General features: G+C 44.3%; 1 protein-coding gene across 8 annotated transcripts in view; it reads right to left on the reverse strand.

Annotated features, from left to right (window-relative positions):
- The window catches only part of TMEM181 (transmembrane protein 181), a 325,398-nt gene that overhangs the window by 73,747 nt on the left and 226,220 nt on the right, over positions 1-25,431 (reverse strand). For all 8 annotated transcript variants that reach the window (XM_069769350.1, XM_069769352.1, XM_069769353.1 and 5 more), the window contains exons 10-12: positions 23,825-23,916; positions 23,528-23,585; positions 15,668-15,770 (exon numbers count right to left, since the gene is read on the reverse strand). In XM_069769350.1, coding sequence (XP_069625451.1) covers positions 15,668-15,770; positions 23,528-23,585; positions 23,825-23,916 — 253 coding nt within the window. The remainder of the gene's footprint in view (positions 1-15,667; positions 15,771-23,527; positions 23,586-23,824; positions 23,917-25,431) is intronic.

A 25,431-nucleotide genomic window follows, 5' to 3' on the forward strand; every position in this document is an offset into this window, starting at 1 on the left:
TTGGTGCATTATCCTTCCATTCCAGATAAATTGAACTGTTCTGAAGAAGGTCCATCTGGGACCGAAAACGTTCAACAAACAAACTGGTTCTATGTCTGGATAATAATAAACTGTAATTGTTACTTTTCACAATTTTTGAGTGCCGGGTGATTCTTGAATACTTGTGACTGAGGGTTGGATACCCTACTCGAGCACCAATACTCATATCCTCACACAGTGCCGTGTTTATCTACTTTTATTCGGAAATCCCAAATGAAACAGCAAATCCAAAACTGCATGAGGCAGTGATGAAGCACATGATTCATGGCCCATGAGGCGAAGATCAACCTGGTGCTATATGCATGACAGATGGTCAATGCGCAAAATACAGAGATAAACCCCAATGTTGATGGTTATCCACAGTACCGTCGACGCAATACTGGGAAAACCAGACGAGGAACGCGAGAAATCAACAATAGATGGGTAGTTCCATACAACCCTTATTTATTACTCAAGTACAATTGCCATATCAATGTTGAGATATGTGCTTCAATAAAAAGTGTTGAATATTTTTTCAAATATGTATACAAAGGACATGACTGTGTCAATATCAAGTTTGATACATTAAACTGGAATGAACTAGCCATGCACCTAGATTCTCGGTATATAAGCGCCCCTGAGGGCATGTGGAGAATCAGAAAAAATAAAATGCATGATGCTTCAGATACCATTAAAAGGCCTGCTGTTCACCTTGAGTATTCAACTCCTCTTTATCTGGACCCTAATCCTCTAACCTTTTTGTGGGTTTTTTAAATTGTTTTTAAATGGTTTTTGTGTGGTCTTTTCAATAAAAAATTGTTATTTTTGTACTAAAAATTATTGGTGTGGTGATCCCAATTTTTGATGCATGTACTTTATCTTTCATGCTCTTGTCTAAATTGATATACATTAGGAGATCCCCCAGCTTATTTAAAGTGGATGGTGCCAGCTCAAATTGTGTTTTGTGCCTCACCTTGAAAACATGCAGCAAGTGGTAATGGTAAGATGGTAATGTGGATATGGTTATTTCAGACTCAAAAGCCTCTACTCTGCAGGCTTATTTTGAGATAAACAGAGTTGACGCTTCCGCCTGTCAGTATTTGTACAGTGAAATCCCTGAACACTAAGGGTACCGTCACACTATACGATTTACCAACGATCACGACCAGCGATACGACCTGGCCGTGATCGTTGGTAAGTCGTAGTGTGGTCGCTGTAGAGCTGTCACACAGACAGCTCTCCAGCGACCAACGATGCCGAGGTCCCCGGGTAGCCAGGGTAAACATCAAGTTACTAAGCGCAGGACCGCGCTTAGTAACCCGATGTTTACCCTGGTTACCAGTGTAAAAAAAAAAAAACACTACATACATTCCGGTGTCTGTCCCTTGCCGTCTGCTTCCCGCACTCACTGACTGCCGGCTGTAAAGTGAAAGCACAGCACAGCGGTGACGTCACCGCTGTGCTCTGCTTTCACTTTACGGCCGGCAGTCAGTCAGTGCGGGAAGCAGACGGCAAGGGACCTGACAGACACCGGAATGTAAGTATGTACTGTTTGTTTGTTTTTTACATTTACGCTGGTAACCAGGGTAAACATCAGGTTACTAAGCGCGGCCCTGCGCTTAGTAACCCGATGTTTACCCTGGTTACAAGCGAACGCATCGCTAGATCGGAGTCACACACACTGATCCAGCGATGACAGCGGGAGATCCAGCGACGAAAGAATGTTCCAAACGATCTGCTACAACGTACGATTCTCAGCAGGATCCCTGATCGCTGCTGCGTGTCAGACACAGCGATATCGTATGGATATCGCTGGAACGTCACGAATCGTGCCGTCGTAGCGACAAAAGTGCCACTGTGTGACGGTACCCTTAGTCTGGGATAGAAAAGCTGTACTAGAAGGATGGAAAAAAGACGGGCTCAATTTGTTAAACAATTGCCCGAATGTATACAGTCTCTTTAACAGATGGTGAGCTGTATTACCCAAGACTCTTTTTACTTCACGTAAGAGGAGCAAAGTCTTATGCCGACTTAAGTACTGTCAATGGAGTCGTACATGACACGTATAAAAATGCGTGCATTAATCTTCATCTTTTGGAAGAAGATTCCCAATGGGAAGACGGTATAACGGATGCAACGCTTTCCAAATGCCCCACCAACTTAGCAAATTATTTGCTATAATTTGTGAATATGGGGAACCAGCTAAACCATTGGCATTATGGCCCAAATATAAAACCGAATTTATGGAGGATTACACCAGGCGGTTTACTGCAGAAATTGCTGAGCAACTGGCTCTTCGTGATATTAATGAAGTGCTCTTAAGCAATAAAAAGTCCTGAGCTGACTACGGATTGCCAATTCCAGTAAATGTTCCAGATGAAATACTGGACCAACTGAATTATGCTGTAATAAAGCAGGAGGCTGAGCAATTGAAAGCTGTGCTCAGAATGAATGAAGCTCAGAAATCAGCTTTCGATGCAACTATGCAAGCAGTCAATGTTGCATCACAGCCAGGCGACACTAGCCAACACTTTTTTCTGGAACGCCCAGGAGGCAGTGGGAAGACATTTTTGTACAACTGCTTGCAAAAGACACTACAAGCAGAAAAGAAGTCTATTTGCTCAGTAGCCTCCACTAGATTGGTGGCTAAATTATTACAAAACGGTAGCACCTACCATTCCAAGTTTGGCCTTGGAATTACAACAAATGAGACCACAGTGTCAAAAATTAAGCCAACCTCACTTCAAGCCAAGGAGCTTAGGGAGTCATCTGTCGTTATTTGGGACGAGGTAACAATGACTCCGTTTTAATATGAACGCTGTGGATAATTTGTTCCAAGACATACCGTATATACTCGAGTATAAGCCGACCCGAGTATAAGCCGACCCCCCTAATTTTGCCACAAAAAACTGGGAAAACTTATTGACTCGAGTATAAGCCTAGGGTAGAAAATGCAGAATTTACCGGTGAATTTCAAAAATAAAAATAGATGCTCCATACCGTTCATTATTGCCCCATAGATGCTCCATATACAACTGTGCTATATAGAATGCTCTGCACCGTTGATTATGGCCCCATAGATGCTCCTTATAATGCTGTGCCATATATGCTCTGCACCTTTGATTATGGCCCCATAGATGCTCCTTATAATGCTGTGCCATATATGCTCTGCACCTTTGATTATGGCCCCATAGGTGCTCCTTATAATGCTGTGCCCCATATATGCTCTGCACCTTTATGGCCCCATAGGTGCTCCTTATAATGCTGTGCCCCATTTATGCTCTGCACCTTTATGGCCCCATAGGTGCTCCTTATAATGCTGTGCCCCATATATGCTCTGCACCTTTATGGCCCCATAGGTGCTCCTTATAATGCTGTGCCCCATATATGCTCTGCACCTTTATGGCCCCATAGGTGCTCCTTATAATGCTGTGCCCCTTATATGCTCTGCACCTTTATGGCCCCCTAGGTGCTCCTTAGAATGCTGCTGGTGCTGCCATAAAAAAAAAAAAAAATCACATACTCACCTCTCTTCTCAGGACGCCGGCGCTTTCAATAATTACCTGCTCCTCTGCGGCTCCGTCTCCAGCACTGACGCTCAGCAGAGGGCGCGCACTGACTACGTCACAGCGCCCTCTAACCTGAGCGTCATTGCTAGAGGACGCTGCAGACGGAGCCGCACTGGAGCGAGGAGCAGGTAATTATAGCGCTGCGCACCCCTTACCTGCTGCGGTGCGGTCCCTGCAGTCCCTGGCTTCTCCGGCGCTGCAGCTTCTTCCTGTAATTGAGCGGTCACATGGCACCGATCATTTACAGCAATGAATATGCGGCTCCTCCCCTATGGGGGTGGAGCTGCCTATTCATTTCTGTAATGAGCGGTGCCATGTGACCGCTCAGTGCAGGAAGAATCTGCAGCGCCGGAGAAGCCAGGGACTGCAGGGACCGCGCTGGGAGCAGGTAAGTATGATTACACAGCCCCCACTCCCCCTCCCCTGCTGACACCCGGGTATATGACTCGAGTATAAGCCGAGAGGGGGACTTTCAGCCCAAAAAAATGGGCTGAAAATCTCGGCTTATACTCGAGTATATACGGTATGTGGAAAAAAAAGACCATTTGGTGGAAAAGCTTTCATAAATAGTGGTGACTTTCATCAAACCCTACTAATAGTGGAAGGAGGAAAAAGAGCCCAATTTGTACAGTCCACCGTTAAATACTCAAAATCCTGAAATCAGTTTTCACGGTTCCAGTTACAACAGAATATGAGAACGTCTCAGGTCAAAGTTGAGTACAACTCACGGTTACTGAAACTTGGTAATGGAGAGTTGTCAAATGTATATGGTCTACCAGAAGACACAATTGAAAGCCCGAATTCTTTTCTTGAAGAGGGTTATTTAATTACAGCTAATTTTGGCGACTCAATTGAGAGTACAGATGCAACCTTAGAAGCAACTGCCAATAAAGCAATTCTTACGCCATTGAATGATGACATTCACGCCTTGAATGACAAAATTCTTAAGGTACCTTCACACTGAGCAACTTTAGAACGATAACGATAGCGATCCATGACGTTGCAGCGTCCTGGATAGCGATATCGTTATATTTGACACGCAGCAGCGATCAGTATCCTGCTGTGACATCGCTGGTCAGAGCTGAAAGTCTGGAACTTTAGTCACTGGATCACCCGCTGACATCACTGAATTGGCGTGTGTGATGCCGATCCAGCGATGTGTTCACTTGTAACCAGGGTAAACATCAGGTTACTAAGCGCAGGGCCGCGCTTAGTAACCCGATGTCTACCCTGGTTACCATTGTAAATGTAAAAAAAAAACACTACATACTTACATTCCGGTGTCTGTCGCGTCCCCCAGGGTCAGCTTCCCTGCACTGCGTCAGCGCCGGCCGGCCGTAAAGCAGAGCACAGCGGTGATGTCACCGCTCTGCTTTACGGCCGGCGCTTACACAGTGCAGGGAAGCTGACGCCGGAGGACGCGACAGACACCAGAATGTAAGTATGTAGTGTTTTTTTTTTTACTTTTACAATGGTAACCAGGGTTAACATCGGGTTACTAAGCGCGGCCCTGCGCTTAGTAACCCGATGTTTACCCTGGTTACCCGGGGACTTCGGCATCGTTGGTCGCTGGAGAGCTGTCTGTGTGACAGCTCTCCAGCGACCACACAACGACTAAACAGCGACGCTGCAGCGATCGACATTGTTGTCTATATCGCTGCAGCGTCGCTTAATGTGACGGTACCTTTAGTCAAGTTCAAGGTGAACACTCAACATATCGCTCCGTTGACACAATTGCTGAAGAGGAGGGTGTGATTCTCACAGATTACCCTGTAGAGTTTCTTAACTCTCTGAATCCCACTGGGATGCCTCCTCATGAACTAAAGCTGAATCCAGGAGGTGTAATTATGCTCCTGCGTAATCTTAACAGAAAGCGTGGCCTTTGTAATGGCACAAGGCTTTATGTGAAAAGCTTAAAAGCAAACGTTATTCATGCCATTGCTTTAAATGGAAAAGCAAAGGGAAGACAGATCTTATTCCAAGAATTGACTTGATTTCCAAAGATAAAAGCTTGCCAGTCCAGATGCGACGGCGTCAGTTTCCGGTCATGTTGGCTTTTGCAATGACCATCAATAAATCTCAGGGACAGTCCTTGGATATTATAGGAATTGATTTACCTCTCCCAGTGTTTTCACACAGGCAGTTATATGTGGCTTTCTCCATGGGAAGGAAAAGCCAACAAATAAGGGTTAAAATATTTGAGACACAGAAGCAGGGTAAACTTATTCCTAACGTTGACAAATGGTTACTTTGTGTACAAAGAAGTCTTTTATTAAGCTTTTTAACAATTGTAAATGCCAAACAATTTTGTACACAAAAGCAGGACTAACTTCTAGCCGCGGTCTACGGACCAAAAATTGGGCATGGGTAGGGCCTTGGGGGCAGATCCCAAGTGCGCTCAACTATGTGAAATGGCTTACGCTCAGGAATATTGAGGAATAGTGCTATTGGATAGCTCTACCCATTCATTTCCTTTAGGAATAGGGCTATGGGATAGCTCTACCCGTTCACTTTCTTCATGCATAGCGCTATCGGATAGCTCTACCCCAACAGTATTAACAATAGATCTTTTTCATACACAAGGTAGGAGTGGCAGGAGAGGTACACCAGGTATTTATGTTTGCTATTAGTCTGCACACATGCCAGTCTGGTGCGTGGGTACACCTCATTGCGTGGTTCGTAATCATCGTGCGTGCCCGAAGGGCACGCAATCACTCGTGTAAATTCAAAATATAAGTAACATTAAGTACTTTTCAAAAATAAAATACATAAATACAGAATGAGGATTTCAAAAGAAAACAGTTAAAGACAACATAATAAATGCCATGATTGACATAGCTGATGCACAGAAAAATCAGGATTGGAAAAAAAATTAACTTATACACATAGATATACACATCGTGGTGAATACACACAGCCACAAATAAAGAAAGAAAAATATGCATATAAAGTATAATATTATAGCCATGAACAGATAATAACAAATAAAAAAAAAAAAAAAGAAGTGCGCCTGTGACGTCATTGAGAGATGCCAATGGATTGCCATGACAGCCGGGGGTCTTGTCATGAATCATTCAGTGATTTGTGGCAGCTCAGAGTCTGCTGAAATCTAAATGTTGTTTTTTTTTCTTTGGTCCAGTAAAGGTACCTTCACACTAAACGACGCTGCAGCGATCCAGACAACGATCCGGATCGCTGCAGCGTCGCTGTTTGGTCGCTGGAGAGCTGTCACACAGACCGCTCTCCAGCGACCAACGATGCCGGTAACCAGGGTAAACATCGGGTTACTAAGCGCAGGGCCGCGCTTAGTAACCCGATATTTACCCTGGTTACCATCCTAAAAGTAAAAAAACAAACGCTTCATACTTACCTTCCGCTGTCTGTCCCCGGCGCTGTGCTTCTCTGTACTGGCTGTGAGCACAGCTGCCGGAAAGCAGAGCGGTGACGTCACCGCTCTGCTTTCCGGCCGCTGTGCTCATAGTGAGTGCAGGAAAGCACAGCGCCGGGGACAGACAGCCAAAGGTAAGTATGAAGCGTTTGTTTTTTTACTTTTAGGATGGTAACCAGGGTAAATATCGGGTTACTAAGCGCGGCCCTGCGCTTAGTAACCCGATGTTTACCCTGGTTACCAGCGAAGACATCGCTGAATCGGTGTCACATACGCCGATTCAGCGATGTCAGCGGGAGAGCTAGCGACCAAAGAAAGTGCTGGCCCTCTAGCCCCGACCAACGACATCACAGCAGGATTCTGATCGCTGCGTGTCAAACTGAACGATATCGCTAGCGAGGACGCTGCAACGTCACGGATCGCTAGCGATATCGTTTAGTGTGAAGGTACCTTTAGAATTAATGTTAGTCTCTTGCTGGTAGTTTCTTTTGGGCTGGTCAGCTGATGTTAGTCGGTAACCACCCCCACCTCCCTTTAAATAGTCATATAAGCTCGCAGGCTGTGTCCCATCTAGTGTTGAGCCACCTCCCTAGTGTTCGGGTTTGGTTCGTCGAACAGGGAGGTGTTCGTCGAACGTTCGACGAACCACATTGAAACCAATGGCAGGCAAACAAAATCACATATAAACACAGGGAAAAAACATAGAAAACACCTTAAAAGGTGTCCAAAAGCTGACAAACTGCTCAGAAGACACAACAAACATGGAAAAGTCACAACTACATATAGTCATGCGAAAAGAAAAGAGGTGGAGGAGTAAAAGGAGGAAGAGACACAGATATAGGCATGTCATGCCCTTCTAAAATCAAGAAAGGCTGGAGTAAAAATCTAAACTCACTCTACCAACACCCAGACGTCTTGACAAAAAAAATAAAAAAATAAATATCTTTAGGTAGAATGGCGGCGGGTCCATTCTGAACACTTTCCTTAGAAGACGTAGTGGTACCCCCATTGGGAGTTGTGCCAAAAAATGAACCCAATACATTCAGACTAATCCACTATTTCTGATATCCAAAAAACAGGTCAGTAAACGACAACATCGACACGGAACGAAGTACAGTACTATTTACTGTACCTCCTTTGACGAGGCAATCAGGCGGGTCAAAAAGTTGGTAAGGGCCCTAATGGCCAAAACAGACATTGAGGGTTGTTCCGGTTACTACCTGTGCCTCCGAATAGTGTCCTCCCATTGGGCTGCTTCTGTGAAGGAGCATACTACATAGATCGCTGTTTGCCCATGGGGTGCTCCATATCATGCTATTTGAGGCGTTTAGTTGCTTCCTCGAATGTGTGGTCATGGACGTTTGTAAGGCGGCACATATTATCCATTACCTTGACGACTTCTTATGCCTGGGCCCAAAAGATTCGCCACAGTGTGAAAACACGCGGTAGTCCACCTGTGAGAAGGAGAGAGCTGGAGGGAGAGTGGACACCCCAGAGCCGAGAAGTTAGATTGAGAAAGAAAGAAGGCGGTGTAGCTTGCTTCATGGGTGGGGTACTCTGCTGAGGAGCAGAAATTGCTACTAGGCCCAAAAGGATTTCCTGGGCTAGATGCCGTTACAAAATAGTACTTAGGTAATCAGGCGGTGTAGCTTGCTTTATGGGTGAAGTACGTTGCTGAGTAGCACCAAATTCTATTAGGCCCAAAAGGTTTTCCTGGACTACATGCCATTAAAAATAGTAGTTAGGTAAACAGGCGGTGGGTGGCTGGGCTACTCTGCTGACTAGCAGACACTGAAGCTTTGGAGCAGACCTCTGAATACCAGGCCATAGTATGAGGAAAAAACTCTGCAGACGACCCCACCCACCTGGAATTGATGATGGCAACATCATGTAAAACTCAGCAAGGGGACTAAATAAAAGAGTCTCCATTTTTTCCAAAAATTCAGCCACAGACACCACATAAGTGGCATCATTTTCTACAAAGTTTTTTTTAAAACAGTTGGTGAGGTGATTTTCAAAAATCAAGCTTTTAGTCTCCCCAAGATGACACAGGGGTAGAAAAATCCTTGCAGATCAAGGATTTGTTCATTTTGATGAACGTTAGTCTGTCTACATTGTCACTGGACAGCCGCGTGCGCTTATCTGTCAGCACACCACCAGCAGCGCTGAACACCCGTTCAGAGAGAACGTTGGCTGCGGGGCACGACAAGATCTCCAATGGCTCAGGCTATTTTTCAAGATTGGAAGCCCAAAATGAGCAAGGGTCCAGTTCCACAGTCATGGCATCGATGTTAACTTGGAGATACTCTTGTACCATCCTCTCTAGGCGTTGGCTGTGCGTCAGACTTCTTGTCTCCTGTGGCCTTGCAGAGGATGGTCTAAAAAAATCTTGAAACGATTGGAAAAAATTGCTGTTACCACCAGATACGATGTTACTGTTACGGTTTGAGTGATGATTCGATAGTCCCACGGTTGGCAAGTTAGAGCTCAGAGACTGACTACGTGCACCACTGTTTTTTTGTGGAAAAGCAGATGTTAGATTCTGTAACAGTCTCTGCTGATACTCCTGCATGCGTGAATCCCTTTCTATGGCAGGAATTATTTCACCAAATTTGCTTTTGTACCGGGGATCTAAGAGTGTGGCAACCCAGTAGTCGGCATTACTTCGGATTCTGACAATCCGCAGGTTATGTTGCAGGTAGTGCAGCAAGACTGCACTCATGTGTCTTGCGCATCCAGGAGGACCAAGTCCTTGTTGTCTTGGTGGTGGCGAGGTGAGAATCATGCTTCCTTCGTCAGCCCTCTCCCCCCAACCTCGCACAACAGAAAATTGATCAAGGTCTCACTCATCTGATGAGTCTTCTATGCCCAGCGCCAGTTCGTTCTCCACTTCTTCTTCGCCTCCTGCACCTTCCTCAACAGTTTGGCTGCTACCATGCGCCCTCGGTAACCCCTCTCCCCCAGCCTCCAATGCCAGCTGCCTTGGTGCTGCCAACCTTCTTGACCTTGGAGATATGATCCCTTCCGCATACGACAACTCCTGTTCCTCCTCCTTCTCTTGTTCCACCACCTGACTCCGAACACTGTGTAAGGTGTGCTCCAGCATGTAAATCACCGGAATGGTCATGCTGATAATGGCATCGTCAGCAGTAAACATCTTTGTTGCTATTTCAAAACTGTGCAGAAGGGTGCATAGGTCCCTGATCTGAGACCACTCCTGCAGCGTGATTTGCCCCACCTCTTGATCTCATTGGCCCAGGCTATACGTCATAACGTATTGCACCAGGGCTCGTCGGTGCTGCCACAGTTGCTGCAACATGTGCAGAGTTGAATTCCACCGTGTGGGCACATCGCATTTCAGACGGTGAACTGGCAGGCCCAATGACTTCTGTAGAGATCCAAGTCGTCGAGCTGCGGGATGCGAACAGCGGAAGTGAGCACACAGCGACCGTGCCCTCTGCAGAAGCCCATCTAGTCCGAGATAGTGGGATAAAAATTGCTGGACAACCAGGTTCAAAACATGAGCCATACAAGGCACGTGTGTGACATTGCCCCGGCAAAGGGACGCACCCAGGTTTGCAGCATTGTCGCACACAGCCTTCCCTGTCTGCAGGTTGAGTGGAGACAACCATTGATGAAACTCGGTCTCCAGAGCTGACCACAACTCCTCTGCTGTGTGACTCACATTTCCCAGACATTTCAATGTAAACACTGCCTGATGCCGTTGAGCCCTGGTGACAGCATAGTGAGGAGGTGTGCAGGATTCCTTCTGCGCAGTTACAACGCGGGTGGCATTACCAGACAGGCTTTGGGTGCAGGTGAAGGACCGAGAGGAGGTTGAGGAGGCAGAAGCAGTGGAGGAACTTCTAGATACAGAGGATCGACGAGCAACTCGTGGCGACGGCAAGACTTGGACAGCAGCCCCTTCTCCTGATGTCGCCGTAGTTGCCCAGTGCCCAGTCACCGACATGTAACGCCCCTGTCCATGTCTACTAGTCCAAGTGTCTGTGGTGAAATGCACCCTGTCACACACAGAGTTTCTCAAGGAAGCGGTGATGTTGTGTGTGACACGCTGGTGTAGCGCAGGCACAGCTTTCTTTGAGAAGTAGTGGCAACTGGGCATCTGGTACTGGGGCACTGCGACGGACATAAGGTCTTGAAAATCCTCTGTGTCCACCAGGCGAAAATACAGCATTTCTGTAGCCAACAGCTTGCTGATGGAGAAATTCAACCTCTTAGCTTTGTCATGGCTAGGAGGAAATGGTCTTTTACTTGTCCACATCTGAGGGACTGAGGGCTGGCTGCCGTGCTTAGACGGAGTTGAGGAGGGGGTCCCTGGCAAACTGCTGGTCTGTGAGGAAGGTGCAGGCGGAGATGTTATGTTGCCTTGATCAAAATGTGGTGTCGATGTCGGAGAGCGCTCAACACCAGCAGGTGTTTCCACTAGCAAATGTCCTGACGACCTGCCAATCACACTGGCTGTTGCGGGTAAAGAGGTGGAAGGTCTGCATCCAAAACCATGTGCGACTGCTGTCCCCACAGTCACAGAGGATGAACAGGACGCGGATGCACTTGATGGGGCAGATGGTGGTTGACCCGGCCCACTAGGCTGCATTGTAGCACAGTGAGCTTCCCACTGCAACTTATGCTTCATATCCATGCGACGGTTCATGCATGAAGTACTCAAGCTAGTGATTTTTTGGCCTCTACTGAGATTTTGTTGACAAATCTTACAGACAACAGGAGTTGGGTCATCCTTTGCAATGTCAAAAAATGCCCAGGCTATGCAAGGCTTAGAGCCCGTGTGACCTGAAGAGCCACCACGACTTCTGGTCTGAGGCACAGTTGTTGACTTGCTTCCAGTACTCCGTCTCTGTCCAGGAAGGCGCACCGTTACCTCGTCATCAGACTCGTCACTAGCATCCTCCTCAACCTCCTCTGCTGACTTCATGGACTGGCGGACTGGGGGTTGACAGTAAGTGTGGTCTACAACCTCGTCATCATCATCCTGTGTGTTTTCACACCAGTCGTCCTCAGAGCCAAACTCTTCCTGCCCAGACCGAAAAGTCAAGTTTTCGTTCCAATCAGGTATCTCAGTCTCATCATCATCTTCCTCATTGTTTCCACCAACATCAGTTACAGTTTGGGAATGAGGGTCTACATTATGCTCATAACCACCTTCATCTGGGCCTGGATCCGACTCACAAAGATTCTGGGCATCAGTGCAGATCATTTCCTCGTCTGGATTCACAGAAGCTCTGGAGCTGACCTCTGATTCCCAAGCTATAGTATGTGTAAACAGCTCTACAGACTCAACCATGTGTGTTACCCCATGCTCAGACGGGCAGCTGGAGACTTGGGAGCTGTGAGGAAGCAAGTGCGATTGGGATGACAACTGAGGACTGGAGTAGTTGTGCTGTTGAAGTTGACATGGAGGAGAGCCCACTTGAACGAGCACTTGATATCCGTTCAAGCACCTGCTGTTTTTGTGCCTCATCTGGAATTTTTGGCTATGCTTGTAGCAATGGTCATAAGAAAGGGATCATATCAGATTGTCCACGAAAAGAAGTAGACATCTTACTTTGGCTGGAACCTTTTTTTTCCTTTCCAACACGCCTATTCCCCTTTCCACCAGCAGCAGGCCTTTTGCCACTCATTTTAGTGCTTAACTAATTGGCAACTCTGTATCTGTAGTTGTTGGCACAACAACCGATGGATGAAAACCGAGCAGAACTGAGTGGCTAAACTGTGGTACTAGGCCCTAAACTAATAACTGGATTAGATGCAGTGAAAATAGACATACACAGGTGGTATAGTTTGTTTCACAGGCGGGCTACTCTGCTGACGTGCAGACACTGCTCCTAGGCCCTAAACTATTAACTGGATTAGATGCAGTGAAAATAGAGATACACAGGCGGTGTAGTTAGTTTCACAGGTGGGCTACTCAGATGACTATCAGACAATGCTACTAGCCCAAAAGGATTGGCTGAGCTAGATTCCACCAAATGCTGTGACAAACACTTGCACAGCACTGGCACAGACCTGCCTGGCAAACAGTGCTATGAACTGCTGTAACCTATCCTGAAAAGGGCTGATATTACAACTAGTCCCGACTCCTCCTGACTCCCTAAACCTCTCTCTCTGACAACTCGCTCCAAAAAAACACTCTTTGTCTGTATAGCGGACACAACAGCAGCGGTGCCGTCTAACAGTAAGCTGCAGCAGTGAGAAAATGGTGGTGATGGGGCAAATGGCTGGTTCTTATAGGGCAAGGACATGTGACATACACAGCCAATGACACATGCCCTTGCTTGTGTGCATCACATGCACATTGCTGTGTGTGTACGCACTGCTAATAGGCTGAGAGACTGCACCGCCCCACTGTAATTGCGGGAAAGAAAAAAAAATGGAGATCGGCGTTATTTCAGCACAGATCTATCCCCCGCCCACTATACACTGAAATAGTCTATTAAGAATGATAAACAGTTTTAATGTGCAAATCAAGCGAGGCTTTTGCTGAACGAACAGTTATCGAACAGAAACTCGAACAGCCGAATTTTAAGCAAATTGTTCGGGTTCGTCGAACGACTCGAACACCGCCCAAAACAGCTCGAATTTGAGATTGGCGAACAGTCCGACTCGAACACCGCTCATCTCTAGTCCCATCCCCCTCTCCCTAAAGTTAGGGCCTTCCTCTCTTTTTTTCCATCCCGTTGTACTTATATGCTGTGTCGTCCTCCAGACATACCTGTATCCAAGCGTGACTGATCTGCTGAAGACCCCTGTGCCTGTTATTACAATACTCCCGTGAAAGCCATCATTAAGCTGGTGTTCATAAGAGATTGTTTGTCCCATGTATAGCAAAAATCACAATCGGATGATTGCAGCTTTAAGTCATCTAAAAGGACTGACAAATGCAGTGAAAAGAGAGAAACATTTTTTTAATATATGAAAAAATATAAAAATTGAAATCACCCCTTTTACACAATTTGAAATTAAAAACATATAAAAAATACACATTTGATATTGCCAAAAAAGTCTGATCAAATTGTAAAATAAATTAATCCAAAACACCATAACAATAAAAAAAAATCAAAATGGTGGAATTGTTTTTTTCTGGCCGCCGCAACATTGCAATAGAATGCAATAAGAGATCAAAACATCGTATGTACTCCAAGATGTAATCAGTAAAAACAGAAGCTCATGGTGCAAAAAAATAAGCCCCAGCATAGCAACTAGTTCCCCAAAAATGAAACTAGTCTCTCTAAATTTGGGAAAAAACTATACATTTGGTATCTGAGTAATCGGACTGACCTGGAGAATCATATTGCCAAGTCACTAAAGGTACCGTCACATTTAGCGACTTTAGAGCGATAACGATAGCGATCCGTGACGTTGCAGCGTCCTGGATAGCGATATCGTTGTGTTTGACACGCAGCAGCGATCAGGATCCTGCTGTGACATCGCTGGTCGTTGCTGAAAGTCCAGAACTTTATTTTGTCGCTGGATCACCCGCTGACATCGCTGAATTGGCGTGTGTGACGCCGATCCAGCGATGTCTTCACTGGTAACCAGGGTAAACATCGGGTTACTAAGCGCAGGGCCGCGCTTAGTAACCCGATGTTTACCCTGGTTACCATTGTAAAAGTAAAAAAAAAAAAAACACTACATACTTACATTCCTGTCACGTTCCCCAGCGTCAGCTTCCCTGCGTCCCCTAGTGTCAGCGCCGGCCGGCCGTAAAGCAGAGCGCAGCGGTGACGTCACCGCTCTGCTTTACGGACGGCGCTTACACAGTGCAGGGAAGCTGACGCTGGGGAACGTGACAGGAATGTAAGTATGTAGTGTTTTTTTTTTTTTACTTTTACAATGGTAACCAGGGTAAACATCGGGTTACTAAGCGCGGCCCTGCACTTAGTAACCCGATGTTTACCCTGGTTACCCGGGGACTTCGGCATCGTTGGTCGCTGGAGAGCTGTCTGTGTGACAGCTCTCCAGAGACCAAACAGCGACGCTACAGCGATCGGCATCATTGTCTATATCGCTGCAGCGTCGCTAAGGCTACGTTCACATTTGCGTTGTGCGCCAGCGACGCAACGCACAACGCAAATAAAAATGCACCAAAACATACGCAAAAACGCTGCGTTTTGCGACGCATGCGTCCTTTTTTGCCGAAATTTGGACGCAAGAAAAATGCAACTTGTTGCGTTTTCTGCGCCCGACGCTTGCGGCAAAGAAAACGCATGCGTCGCACAACGCAGCACAACGCATGTCCATGCGTCCCCCATGTTAAATATAGGGGCGCATGACGCATGCGTCGCCGCTGCGTCGCCCGACGCAAACACGCAAAATGCAAATGTGAACGTAGCCTAAATGTGACGGTACCTTTACCATATAGTAAGGTCACTTACCTAAAAACGAGATTAAGTTCTTATGTTTTTATGCAGTGAGTAAGGAGTATGAAACCCGTCTTTTAATGCTCTTGCATCTTTTTTCTAGCCTTTGCATATTTAATAAATGGTTTTTCAAGGATCCACCTTGCTGGATTTTATGCATTTTTTCACATTTGGGATTTTCTGTACTACGAGGTCTCGGTGTAATTTGGATCTTACTCCCAGGTTAGTTGACTTTCGGTTCAGAAAGCGTTATGGCCATCTATTGTGCATGACAGTTAGATTTCTATATTACTCACCAACATATGGCATATTTCGCAATTCAGAGCATGCCCGTATTACGAGAAACATGAGATACAGGATGTATAATGTCGCCACTATTAGAAAGAAAATCTTCATGCCCTAGTACAACAAATAAATAGCATATTAAGTAGCATTATTCAGATACACCTTACACAGAGTAAATCTAGCTGTCAATATTTTCTTTTGGGTAATTATAATCTTTCTTTAAAAAATACCTACCGTGATCCCACTCCACCGCCGCCCCCCAGGTAAGATTTCTTATTGTATTTCCATGACACAATGACCTTTAGATTAGTGGTAAATTTAGGTCAATACAATTTGAGTTTATTTATGAAATGATCACAAAATTGGTGGAAATTTAGAAAATGTACCAAATTTCAGTTGTTATGCTCTTAAAGCAAATAGTCATACCACACAAAATGGTTAATAAATAACATTTCCCATATGTGTCATTTAAATCAGCATCCTTTTTCTAGAGATCTTTTATTTTGATAGGATGTTAGAGGGGTTAAAAGTATAGCAGCAAATTTACATTTTTTCAACTTACAAAACCTATTTTTTACTGGCATTAAGCCTGTTCACTTAGTGAGAAAAAGCACTAGGAGAAGCAGAAAAAAATGCCAAACACACTCTCCCAATGAGATAACAAGAGAAAAAAAAAGGGTGGGTTCTACATTCCTCATGACGGCTACGAAAAAAGTAATTTTACACTAAATCAAAAATCCCCTTTTCTCGTGTGCTTCATTGAATGGGAAAAAGGAAACCATAGCACATTCTAAATGAGTCCCAGGGGTGGGAAAATGTAAAAATTAATGTGTAAGGCAATTCCTTCAGGTAGCAATCTGTGCCTCTGCCACTTGCATCACCTTTCTGCCCAGACTAGCATCAGCCAATGTGAAAGTGTAGACAATTGTCCAAGTAGCCACCTTTTAAAGTTGCAAAGTAGAAGCCTGATAGTGTACAGACTAGGAAGCCCCCACTGCCCAGGGTGGATTGAAGAGTACCCCCTGGTGAATATAGCAAGCACTGTTCACTCTAATGAGGTTCTTTGGGAATGACAAACAGGGAATCTGAATGTCTAAAAGAGCCTGTCACCGACAGGTAGTGACTCACAGCTCCAACCAAGTCCAAACAGTTAAGGATCCCAGTGTTCAATTAGAGATTGACAGAGCGAAGGCAGAATGATCTCTTCATTCAGATGAAAAGAAGGCAACGGACACAAATTCACCTTATCCAAGTGAAGGACAAGAAATGGAGAGAGGCAGGACAGATCCGCCAAGTTTTGATAGTCACCCAATCGAAGTGATAGCAATCAGGAGTGCCACCTTACAGGAAACACAGAGCGAGGAAATGCTCTGGATTGGTTCATAAAGGAGCATACTGTAAAGTGTTATGCTCTAGAGATCCTAGAGAAGCCGGTAAGGTGTACCAGAGCATCAAAACCTGAAGAAAAATCTCAATTAGAAGCCAAATCTTTCTGAAATAAATAAATAAATAAATAAAAAGACAGAGCAAAGATCTGGAGTATCCTCATGAGATAAAACATGATAAGAAGGTTGCCTTCCATGGTAGATACAAGACAAGGATGGCTTTTGTGCCTTATCATGGTCTGCACACACAACCTGATCAAAAAAACTTTAGCATTTTACAACAGTGGCTTTAACAGCCAAACCATTAATCCGAGAGACTGTGAATTTGGGTGGAAGAGGACACCCTGGAACAGAAGGTCTGGCCAATAAAGAAGTATGTTTCACTGTTTTTACGATCTAAATTAATTGATCACAAATAAAGTGGTACTATAGATAAAATTTAATTTTTTATTACCAAACAGGTTAAAATACATACAATAAGAAAAAGGTGCTAGATCCAAATATAGAGGAACTAGAGTGCAATAGGATGCTATAACTAGTGGTCAGACTTCAAGTGAACACTTATGAAGAGGTACAGTGATGATTCATTGCAAAAATCCATTCACATGAACTGCACTAATTCCCCGCATAAGGGAGGATTCCCAATCATGCCCCATATGTTAAGATTAAATATTGGCTACATTAGCATGCTTGACTTTCACTGGAGAAACACTCAATGGGAAATAAGTCCCTAGTGGAATGTCAAAAGTGTTTAAATGCACTAAATGCCACAAAGAAGTAAGATAATAAATGGCATATTACCTAATGTCGTCCGTGTGGAAGATCCCTGGCGTCCCTCTGCCTCGACGCGCGTTTCCCAATGCTTCTTCGGGTCCTCCCTCATCACACCACGTCCAATTAGCACGGCATCCATTGATATTTAAACTGGCCTTCCCCCTGCCTAGACACGCCTCCCGAAGAAGCATTGCAAAATGAGCGTCGAGGCAGAGGGATGCCAGGGATCTTCCACACGGCCGACATTAGGTAATATGTCACTACCATGTTGTTTACAACACACATGCAGAAGCGGAGTGGAATGGGCAAGAAATGGCTCAAAGAACGAATTCTAGTCTATAATGTCAGTATTTTCTCTGTAACAAAAACACTTGTTCTGACGAAAGCATTCTCAGGAAAAGGAGGTGCTGAGCCAAGATCAAAGACTACTTTGATTTGTTGACAATGTACCCAAAGTGGGAAATTGTATACAGCTTGATCTGCAGACTCTCAAGGTTCTTTGAGTAGGAGGGAGCCTTGATAAGGATGATGAACAGGCAGGGAATCATCACTATCACCCTGACATGTAAAAGGGCCATGAGGGCAGACAAAACCCTTGTGAACACCCAGGCAACTGTTACCAGCACAAAAGGGGAGAACCACAAAGTGAAAATGGGACTTATTGATACCAAAATGGAGGAAACTATAATGTGCTGTGAAAATTGGTGATGTGGAGATAGGCATTAAGGAAAGAACTTCTCTGGGTTCCATGGAGGCAACAGAGTGAAGGGACTCAGTCCTGAAGTAGCAAAGCAGGACATGCTTGTTCAGTAGTTTTAAGCCTAGAATGGGGTGAACGAAGCCGACTTCTTCAAGATGACAAAAAAGTTTGAATAAAACCCTTTACAACATTCTTGAGAGTATGTTAACAATAACGCCTGAATGATGGAAAAAAAAGGCCTGTAACACAGGAAAGGTGTTTGTGGGGGACGGGATAGAAAAAAGAAACATCTTGCAGATGAGTGGAGAATTCTATCTTGCATCTGGAGGAGGCAATGTACCTGATCCAGGTGCCGTTGACTGCAAGAACTTTCTGGAACAGGAGTAGATGGCTGCCCACTTGAAGAGGGTTGCAGAGTGGGGATGCCCAGTTATGTGGAGGAAAACTTGTTGCATGGATACCAGGATGTAGTTGGCTTCAATGATTTGGCTATTCTTTTCTTGAGGGGCGGTAAAGCCTGTATTGGAAGTTAGAAGAGAACTGACAAAAGGAGCAAAACTGAAGTGGGTTCGGTTGGACGAGGATTAGAAGTATTTAGGCTGTGGGAGTAGGGTGCTCTTCCCACCTCATCTCAGCTCTTTCCGGCGTCTGAAATGCTTTTGTCAAGTTTTTCCCTGAACAGGGGAAAGAAAGGCTTATGAGGGATTATTTGGAAGTGAAGTCTACATTCTAAGCCTTGAGCCAAAAGACTCGATGGATTGCTACATTGTTGCTTCGGGTTTGAGGAGAACAGCTGGCCGCATCAAGAGAGGCGCAGTAAACATACTTTCCCAAATGGGTAATCTGAACTGCAAGATCTGTCAACTCTGACATCGATCCCCATTATGGTGGTTTGACCTGAAAGAGTGTGAAATTTCAAAATAATAATAAACCACATTTGGAAATAATACATTCTTCTCCACATCGGCATCTTTGTGGTCTGCAGCAGCCTGTATCTAAGCGAATAAGTGGTTGTGGTCAAACACCCTTGCCATGTGAGGAATTCTCCTTACCAATTGATATGTCTTTACCCTATTGCGCCATTGTCCATCCAGTTCTTCCCCCATTAACTTCTTTGGAAATTTTTTTTAAAGAATGCCCTGTGAATTATACAGAGGTCATTGTGCAAAGAAGGAGAGAAGGCAGGCACCTTGTCAATGAGGGGAATAATTGAGTTTTATAACCTCTTAACCCCCAAGGGTGGTTTGCATGTTAATGACCAGGCCAATTTTTACATTTTGACATTGCTTTCTCACGACATATTGTACTTCATGATAGTGGTAAAATTTCTTTGATATGATTTGCGTTATTTGTGAAAAAAACTGAAATTTGGCGAGAATTTTGCAATTTTCCAGCTTTGAACTTTCATGCCCTTAAACCACAGAAATATGCCACACAAAATACTTAATAAGTAACATTTCCCACATGTCTACTTTACATCAGCACAATTTTGGAACCAAAATTTTTTATTGTTAGGAAGTTATAAGGGTTAAATTTGACCGTTTTCTCATTTTTACAACACCATTTTTTCTTTAGGGACCACATCGCATTTGAAGTCACTTTAAGGGATCTATATGATAGAAAATACCCAAAAGTGATACCATTCTAAAAACTGCACCCCTCAAGGTGCTCAAAAGCACATTCAAGAAGTTTATTAACCCTTCAGGTGATTCACAGGAATTTTGGGAATGTTAAAAAAAAAAATGAACATTTTAAACTGTTTTTCACAAAAAATTTACTTCAGATCCAATTTGTTTTATTTTAGCAAGGGTAACATGAGAAATTGGACTCCAAAAGTTGTTGTACAATTTGTCCTGACTATGTAGAGACCCCAGATATGCAGGTAAGGCTACTTTCACACTAGCGTTTTTTGCAATACGTCGCAATGCGTCGTTTATGGGAAAAAACGCATCCTGCAAAGTTGTTTACAGGATGCGTTTTTGCCCCATAGATTAACATTAGTGATGCATTGCGACACATTGCAACACGTCGCAACCGTCGTGCGACGGTTGCGCCGTGTTGTGGCGGACCGCCAGGAGCAATAAACGCTACATGTAACGTTTTTTGCTGCCGACGGACCGCTTTTTCCGACCGCGCATGCGTGGCCGGAACTCCTCCCCCACCTCACAATGGGGCAGCGGATGCGATGAAAATCTGCATCCGCTGCACCCGTTGTGCGGCGCAAACAACGCTAGCGTCGGCCAAGCCCGACGCTAGTGTGAAAGTAGCCTAAACCACTGTTTGAATAATAAACAAAACACGGCACTCTGCTAGTTGGTGAGAGATGGTGCTCAAGTAGGGTCTCCAACCCGTCAGTCAATGTATACAATAAACTTGGCACTCAAAACGGTAGTAAGGTGAAGTTAATCAGCTTTATTGCAAGTCCCAGATACAGTTTCGACAGTTAAACGTTTTCGGTCCCACCGGACCTTCTTCAGAACAATTTCCAATTTATCTGGTTAAGCTGGTTACAACGTGTGGAAGGAAAAATCACCTTCTTACGCGAAACTGTGGAGTAATGCAATAAATGAGAAAACGAAAGGGCTCTAGGCGAACTAAGTCGCTAATGGAGTCTGTGGCCCATAATCAGGGTGAGGAGCTCAGATATGCGTGGCACTCTGTGCGTCCCTCTCTGGCGATCCGGTGCCACGCATATCTGAGCTCCTCACCCTGATTATGGGCCACAGACTCCATTAGCGACTTAGTTCGCCTAGAGCCCTTTCGTTTTCTCATTTATTGCATTACTCCACAGTTTCGCGTAAGAAGGTGATTTTTCCTTCCACACGTTGTAACCAGCTTAACCAGATAAATTGGAAATTGTTCTGAAGAAGGTCCGGTGGGACCGAAAACGTTTAACTGTCGAAACTGTATCTGGGACTTGCAATAAAGCTGATTAACTTCACCTTACTACCGTTTTGAGTGCCAAGTTTATTGTATACATTAAACCACTGTTTGGGCGCATGGCAGAGCTTGGGAGGGAAGGAGTACCGTTTGACTTTTCAATGCAAAATTGGCTGGAATTGATATCGAACGCCACGTCGTGTTTGAAAAGCCCCTAATGTGCCTAAACAGTGGAAACCCCCCACAAGTGGCACCAATTTGGAAACTAGACCCCCTAAGGAACTTATCTAGATGTGTTGTGAGCACTTTGAACTTCCAAGTGCTTCACAGAAGTTTATAATGTAGAGCCGTGAAAATAAAAAATCATATTTTTTCCACAAAAATTATCTTTTCGCCCCAAATTTTTGATTTTCCCAAGGGTAACAAGAGAAATTGGACTTCAAAAGTTGTCGTAAAATTTGTCCTGAGTACGCCGATACCCCATAAGTGGGGGTAAACCACTGTTTGAGAGCATGGCAGAGCTCGCAAGAGAAGGAGAACTGTTTGACTTTTTTAACACAGATTTGGCTGGAATTGAGATCAGACACCATGTCACGTTTGGAGAGCCCCTGATGTTCCTAAACAGTGGAAACCCCCCAATTCTAACTCCAACCCTAACCCCAACACACCCCTAACCCTAATCCCAACACTAACCACAAACCTAACTTTAACACACCCCTAACCCTAATACAACCCTATTCCTAATCCAAACCCTAACGCCAACTTTAGCCCCAACCCTAACTTTAGCCCCTACCCTAACCCTAATTTTAGCCCCAACCCTAACCCTAATGGGAAAATTGAAATAAATACTTTTTTTTAATTTTATTACTTTTCCCTAACTAAAAGGGGGGGGGTTGTTTTTATGTTTGGCAGCTGTCACACACCACACACTAAAAGGCGCTTTTTATTTCAAAAAATAGTTTTTGCATCACCACATTTTGAGAGCTATAATTTTTCAATATTTTAGCCCACAGAGTCATGTGAGGTCTTGTTTCTTGCAGGACGCGTTGATGTTTTTATTAGTACCATTTCGGGAACATGATATTTTTTGATTGCTTTTTATTCCGACTTTTGGGAGATAGAATGAGCAAAAAACAGCAATTCATGAATTTCTTTTAAGGGGTCGTTTACACCGTTCTGCGTGTGGTAAAATTGATAAGGCAGTTTTATTCTTCGGGTCAGTATGATTACAGCGATACCTCATTTATATCATTTTTTATGTTTTGGTGCTTTTATACAATAAAAACTATTTTCTAGAAAAAATAATTATTTTTGCATCGCTTTATTCTCAGGACTATAACTTTTTTATTTTTTTGCTGATGATGCTGTATGGCGGCCGGTTTTTTGCGGGACAAGATGATGTTTTCAGCGGTACCACGTTTATTTATATCTGTCTTTTTGATTGCGCGTTATTCCAGTTTTTGTTGGACTTTATGATGATAAAGAATTGTTTTTTGTAATTTTTTATGGGGTTCACTAAAGGGGTTAACTAGTGGGACAGTTTTATAGGTCAGGTCGATACGGACACGGCGATACCTAATATGTGTACTTTTATTGATTAGATTTTTTTCCATTCAAATATTTATTTAGTAATCAAATAAATATTGATTTTTTATTATTATTTGTTAAATATTTTTACAATAATTAAAAAATTTTTTTTTTAATTTCATTTTAAGTTTTACACTGTGTCCCACTATTTTGTGAAGGATGTTTGCCTCTATAACATGCCGGAATGCTGCAATCATGTTTGGGGGTTAAAAAGTGCCGGGAGCGATCCGTGACTGCTCCTGGCACTTAATGCCGGGTGACAGCTGTGAGAATCAGCTGACACTTGGCCGCAATCGCTGATCGCACATGACGTACTATGCCGTCCATGGGCATATGGGCCCAGGGCACATGAACGGGATAGTACGTCGGATGGCAGAATGGAACGGAAATGGGGATGTGTGCAACCTAATATGAGGCTCAAAGATCCGATTTGTGGATTTAAAAAAAATTACAAATGACAGAAAGCAGAAGAAAATAAAATGTATAAAAAATACTTACTATCAACAATATCACATGCCACACTACACATAATACAGTCAACTCACCTGAAAATTGCCAGTATCTACTCTGTATTGGTAAGTTGGGTCATGTAATTCGTTAACGCTATAGAAATGAAGCAAACACAAAGATGCCATATGAAACAAACCTACAGCCATAAATAATAAATATCTAAGATGCACAAAAAGCATGATTAAATGTTAAGTACAATACTTTTCTATGTTTTGGATAGCCCGCACTGTGCTAATAATTCATATATAAAGTAAAGTAAATCTATAAAAGGCATTATGATTAACTGCAACAGTGTTCATTAAAACAATACCCACAACAGTGCCAATACTTACGTCTGCCATATTCCCAGTGTCACAGAAGCAAGCCAAAGCAGTCCAACTATAAGAAATTTGGGCAAATAAAATGTCATGCACTTCCGCTCACCCTAAATGTAAAAGATAACAAAAACAGTTATTCATAGGTAAAGTCTTTATCCAGGGCAGGGCTGTGGTGTCAGATTTGGTATAAAATGGATGGACTCATAAGATATATCTATATAATCGTCTAAGGGTCACTTCCGTCTGTTTGTCTGTCACGGAAATCCCCCGTCGCTGACTGGTCGCGGCAATGGGCACAGTCCGACCGCTTATTCGCCCTTCCCTACTCTCCTCCAGTCAGTTCCCCCTCCCTACTCCCCTCCAGTCAGTGCACCCATAGCGGTTTAGCAGTCCGTTAAACGAACTGCGTTACACCGCGGCATAATGCGGTGTAACGCAGTCCGTTAACGCTGTTAACCCTGTGTGACCAACTTTTTTACTATTGATGCTGCCTATAAAATAATTAAAAAAAAATAAAAAATCATTATATTCTCACCTTCCGGCGCCTTTCCCGCTTCCTCACGACGCTCCGGTCCCAAGAATGCATTGTGGCAATGACCGGAGATGACGTAGGGGTCTCGCGAGACCGCTACATCATCACGTGTTAGTGCCGCAATGCATTTTTGAAACCGGAGAGTCGTTAGGACATCACCCGATGTCACTGTTCTATAGGGGAGATCGTCGTGAGACACTCTTTATTAATTGGACTACGGCGGACAAGTAGTATACGGTTTATTATTTTACTATTTTTTGCAGGCACTGAAGTATGGTAAGTATGGTTAAATGAAGAATATTAAAATACTTTTTTCCTAATGTGTGTGTGTTTTAATAACCCTTTATTACTATTGGATTAATAATGGATAGGCGTCTTTATTGACGCCTCTCCGTTATTAACCCGGCTTTATGTCACCTTACAATAGCAAGGTGACATTAAACCCTTATTACCCCATATCTCACTGCTACACGGGAGTGGGAAGAGAGGGGCTAAGTGCCGGAATTGGCGCATCTTACAGATGCGCCATTTCTGGGGCAGCTGCGGACTGGTATTTGTAGCCGGGGTGGGGGCCAATATCCATGGCCCCTCTCTAGGCTATGAATATCAGCCCGCAGCTGTCTGCATAGCCTTTCTGGCTATAAAATATAGGGAGACCCCATGTCATTTTTTTTTCGGGGGTCCCCCTATTTTACTAGCCAGTAAAGGCTACGCAGACAGCTGCGGGCTGATATTCATAGCAGGCTACAGATATTGGTCCCCGGCCATCGGCTTTCCCCCTCTGGCGCAGAAAATTGCGCGGGAGCCCACGCCGTTTTTTTTTTTTTTTTTAAATTCAACGTTCATTAAGGCCTCTTTCGCACTTGTGTCGGTACGGGTCAGTTGCCATGCGTCGGGCCAACGTACCGACGCACTTTGTGAAATTTGTGCACGACGTGGGCAGCGGATGCAGTTTTTCAACGCATCCGTTGCCCATTCTGAAGTTCGGGGAGGAGGGGGCGGAGTTTCGGCCGTGCATGCGCAGTAGAAAATGGCGGACGCGACGGACAAAAAAACCTTCACTTGAATGTTTTTTCATGCCGACGGTTCG

This window comes from Ranitomeya imitator, chromosome 5, assembly GCF_032444005.1.
Source record: "Ranitomeya imitator isolate aRanImi1 chromosome 5, aRanImi1.pri, whole genome shotgun sequence".
NCBI lineage: Eukaryota > Metazoa > Chordata > Amphibia > Anura > Dendrobatidae > Ranitomeya > Ranitomeya imitator.